This window comes from Sinocyclocheilus anshuiensis, unplaced genomic scaffold (assembly GCF_001515605.1).
Source record: "Sinocyclocheilus anshuiensis isolate Anshui unplaced genomic scaffold, SAMN03320099.WGS_v1.1 scaffold914, whole genome shotgun sequence".
Lineage (NCBI taxonomy): Eukaryota > Metazoa > Chordata > Actinopteri > Cypriniformes > Cyprinidae > Sinocyclocheilus > Sinocyclocheilus anshuiensis.
Window position 1 is genome coordinate 575,569 of NW_015539870.1, and position 5,003 is coordinate 580,571.

The following is a 5,003-nucleotide window of genomic DNA, read 5'->3' on the forward strand; positions in this document are numbered from 1 at the left end:
AGACGTAAACAGCCGCGAGTAAGAAAAATAAAGGGAAGAAGCTCAGCAGCTTCGCCAGCCAAAGCAGAGTTGTTTGCCTTGTCTTTTCTGATTTATTTGGCTGAAATCCCCAGAAGCTTAACTTTCCATGAGCAACACAACACACACACTCTCTTGCTTATTCACTCAAAGGACATGTATCACACTAACAAAACACATGGGGAAAGAATGAAAAAATATCCAGTACTGATTGGATAACAGCTGAAGTAATATAGGATTACTAGGCAAGGCAAATTTATTTATATAGCATATTTCATACACAATGGTAATTCAAAGTGCTTTACATAAAAGGAAGTACAATAATCATAAAAAAAAAACAATCACAACAAATAAAAATGTAAAAACTTTTAAAAATGATTTAGTAGGCTCTGGGATCAGTCTCAGCAGAAGCAGGGTGAGCCCGTCTTATACACACACGGACAGAATAAATACTCGTAAAATACCAGATTTTGCTTCTTCCCTGAAGAGCTCAGAAGTTATTCTATTTTCTTGTCATTGTTTATTTCCTTTTCAAAGGGGGCTTAGTTTCATAGGGCAGACCTTATTTCATTGAAAGTCACAATTATCACTGCTGAAAAGACCATCTTTGACCAAATGATCTTCAACCAAATTTGATATAGTATTTCAGAAGAAAATGGTTGACCAAGGAAGTCCAGGTGGTTAAGTGAGTTAATGGGATAGTCTTCTCAAAAATAAAAATTCTGTCATATAGTCACCCTCATGTCCTTTTAAACCTTTCTTCTGTGGAAAACAAAAGACGATATTCTGAATTATGTCTACATTTCTTTTTTTTATATACAATGAAACTCAGTATGGCCCATTTTAGTTCGGACCCCAACGTTCTTCAAAATATTTATTTTATGTTCCACATTCAATGAGAAAAACTGTACAGATTATACAGGTTTGGAACAACATGAGGATGAGTAAATCATGACAATTTTCATTTTTGGCTGAACTATTTCTTTAAAAGAGCCTGAGGGAAACAAACAAAACACATACAAACCTGATCTTGATTACCACTATGAGTATAAAGCACTGAGCATCTATAGAAAACACAATTTGATGTGCCAGACGTGAGAGGACACATCAGTGAACTGGTGTGTAATTATCATGTTACATGTCTGGCCTCTATATATATATATATATGTACTGCATATGTATATATGACATTGTTTACCTTGAGGCATGCGCATCATCACTGATTGATGCAACATCTTGCAGATACTATTGACGCTGAGCTTGTGTCAACATGATGATGATGACATCAGTCTTGATGTTTGATCTTTATGTGAAGACAGTATCCACTGAACAGCAATCAACAGCTTGGTACATCTATGAAAATGTATATAATTCATACTACATCAGTAGTCTTAAAATGTTAAACTTCCATATATAATTCTTCAGTAAAGATTCTATATTGATTTATTTATTAATGATTTAAAGAAACACTTACAAAAGCAAATTTTATAAGTTTTACCAAGATGTTTACTAAATGTTTACTGTTTCGATATATTCTTGCATTATGATCTAGCTCTATCACAGTGTTTCCCAACCTTTTTTGTACTGGGTATCCCTACAGACCCATCATTAAGGCTCGAATACCCTGTTTGTCAACAAACCAGAAATGTGCTGCTCTTACTTGATATTATTCTCAATATCATTCAGCATTATCATTAATTTTAAATGGCCATTTTTACAAAAAACTTTAAATTCATCCACAAAATATGGGGATGAAAAAGTCTCAAAATATAGTGTCTACATTTAATGAGACACCTGAACTTATTTGTCTTTCACAGGTTTTAACAGATCTGGAGGTAATTATGGATAAACTTTCTCGAAGAACAAACAGCAAATTTCTTTACAATACAGAATTTATGACTTGGATACAAATTTAGTTTTAACATAGCAAACACTAAGTCTGTCTCTTTCTCTCTCCATATCTTTCTAGGCTGTGGGCTGGAGTTCCTGCTGGTACTCTGTGGGCTGGAGCTCTCCTGGTCCTGCCCACGTCACTGCATTTGCTACATGGCCCCCAGCACCGTCAGCTGCCAAGCCCACAACTTCCTGTCCGTCCCGGAAGGCATTCCTCCACACAGTGAGCGCATCTTCCTCCAAAACAACAAGATCCATCGACTACTGCGGGGCCACTTTAGCCCTACCACGGTCACTCTGTGGATTTACTCCAACAATATCACATATATCGAACCAACTATTTTCCAAGGGTTCACCTTGCTGGAGGAATTGGACCTGGGAGACAATCGCCACCTACGTTCACTGTCTGCAGAAACCTTTCATGGGCTGGGCCGGCTCCATGCCCTCCATCTATACCGCTGTGGCCTCAGTGCACTGCCAAATAACATCTTCCAGGGTCTCCGCAACCTCCAGTATCTGTACTTGCAGGTGAGACACTCACATAACTGCTTGTGTAACAAAATAAAATGGCACTGGTTGCATATTGTACTATTGCAGTAGTAGAAAAATATAACCAATATTTTGTTTCTGTGTCTAAAGGACAACCATTTGGAGTATCTGCAGGATGATCTTTTTGTGGACTTACACATCTTGAGCCACCTGTTTCTTCACGGGAACCGTCTGTGGAGCCTGCACCAAAATACATTTAGAGGACTGGGGGCTTTGGACCGGCTGCTACTGCACCACAACCAACTTCAGTGGGTGGACCGCCTGGCATTCCACGACCTGCAGCGGCTTACTACCCTCTATTTGTTCAACAACTCCTTGACGGAGCTAGCTGGAGAGTGTCTCACCCAGCTGCCTGCACTGGAGTACCTTCGCCTCAATGACAACCCTTGGGAGTGTGACTGTAAGGCTTTATCACTGTGGGACTGGCTCAAAAAGTTTCGGGGGTCCACATCGTCAGTGGGTTGCATGGCACCGGCAGAACTGGCAGGCAAAGATCTGAAGCAACTGAAGAACGAGGACTTCCCGAATTGTTCCGGATCTGAGTCCCTGCACCAGAGTAAGACCAAGACTTGGGCAGGAACAGATAAGGTCTCACTGAAGCAGGACCCCCATCCTGCCCAGCCTCCACAAACACACCCACACCACCCCCAACTGAATGAACAATACCCTTCCCCTCCCTCTCTCCTGCCCCAGCCACCCCCTGCCATAAATGGTGTCCAAGCAGGAACGGGAGGGTCTCCGGGCATAGTCCCTGCTCAGAGGCCCGGCCGCTCTCGGAACTGCACACGCCAGCGTGTCAGGGGCAGCAAGGGAAAAGAACCTAATGAGGTCCACACCTTAAAAGAGATGGCGGATAAGGAATACTCCTCTCCCGATTTCACGGGGAAATATGATGAAACATCTTCTGATGGTTCAAACACCCGCAGAAAGCACAAATGTACCCCCCGGACCTCTGTGCGTCCCCCTAGTGGGGTCCAGCAAGCCACCAACTGGGGACACTCTCATCATACACATTTCTTTCTCTCTAGTATTCTGGGACTGCTTGTGCTCATTCTGCGCTGAACTCTGATGCTGGACCATCATGGCATCATGGATACGCTGCAGTCCTCAGATCAGCTCTAGCTCCAGCATTACCAGGCCTACTAATGTGTGTATGTTTGTGTGTGTATGTGTGAGTGATAATGTGTACTACATTGTATAAGGAGCTTTGCCATTTAGACTGAAATAGATGAAAACTGAACACCGGATGATATAAACTCCAAATTTGGATCGGGGAATAAGAAGAATAGTGAAGCAAACCGAATATGCTTGCACTGCCACTGTTGTTGTTCTTTTTTTTTGTCCTTTATTGGTCTGGTCTATCCCCCTCTAAATGGAAAACCATTTCAATGAAAGAAAGCACAGATAACCAAATAAATGTGTAGAAAGTATAAAAAGCTGTGAAAAAAATTAGAGTTGTGTTTGTTTCTTGTCCTCTGTGTTGTTTGTTTTGTTTGGCTGTGACTCAGAGGACTTAGAAATGGACTGCTGATGGGGGGTCGACTCTGGAGGGGACACAGGTCTAATTGAAGTGAACTCTATTTTGAAAAGCGCCTTCAGCTTAAGCCCGCCATTGAAAACATAGACACCTCTCTTTCTTAGAGCGATGTGAAATCAACTGTTTTAACAAGACAGACAAGAAGAAAAGAAAACAACTCTTTAAAAAATACACACACAAAAACTAAATGTATCTTTAAGAGACTTGATGACAAAAAACACATTTCAAATTTAGTATGGCCAAAAAAACAATTATGGACCTTTTGGAGCCATAGGTCTGCTTGATTGCCTCTACAGTGTCTGCTGTGAATGCAAATAGGAGTCCAGGAGAGGGACAATCACGTGAACACTGGGGACACTATGGATGACAGAAAGTCTGCCGTCACAATGCTGTGGAGTACAGGAGAACTATGCCTCCTGTTCTAAGACTAATAAGGAGAACTGTATCATCACAATCTGCAATGGAAATATTAATCAGTACTGACACTGATATCATTATGACATTTTTGATTACAACAGGGTTCCTGAATCTCTGAAGAACCTTTCTTCAGAACGCAATTATTATTTTTATTATTATTATGATTAGATTTTTTTTTTTTTGGTGATTTTGTTTTGTTTACACATTTGTTTGGTATGTCCGTAGGGCACCATTTTCTGACTAAACTGCACAATCCGGTCTCCCCTCATCCCTCCCTTCCTCTCTCTTCTGTGTCTCTCCATCCTAGTGATTTGATGGTTTAACAAGTTGTTCTCAAAAAAAATAAGAAAAAGCGTTTATAAAGATATTAAAATCTATATCTTCTTTGTTAAATGTGTTTGTTTGCATTTACTTTGCTTGTGTGTTTATAGATGTCGATGAGGCCTGACAGAAGGTGCTTTTTTACATATTTCCACCTCTCCTTCCTTTAATTATTAATTTCAAATTTGATTCTTTGATACGTACTTGTTCTTTTTTTAAATACCTAAAAACATTTAATTACCCTAAAAATAGACTTAACTTAAAGACA

General features: G+C 40.3%; 1 protein-coding gene across 1 annotated transcript in view; it reads left to right on the top strand.

The window, feature by feature from the left end:
• Positions 1-3,864, top strand: part of LOC107685061 (reticulon-4 receptor-like 1) — a 163,334-nt gene extending 159,470 nt beyond the window's left edge. Inside the window, exons 2-3 of the mRNA XM_016481515.1 lie at positions 1,988-2,439; positions 2,551-3,864. Coding sequence (XP_016337001.1) covers positions 1,988-2,439; positions 2,551-3,522 — 1,424 coding nt within the window. The 3' untranslated portion in view covers positions 3,523-3,864. The remainder of the gene's footprint in view (positions 1-1,987; positions 2,440-2,550) is intronic.
• The last annotated feature ends 1,139 nt before the right edge of the window (positions 3,865-5,003 follow it).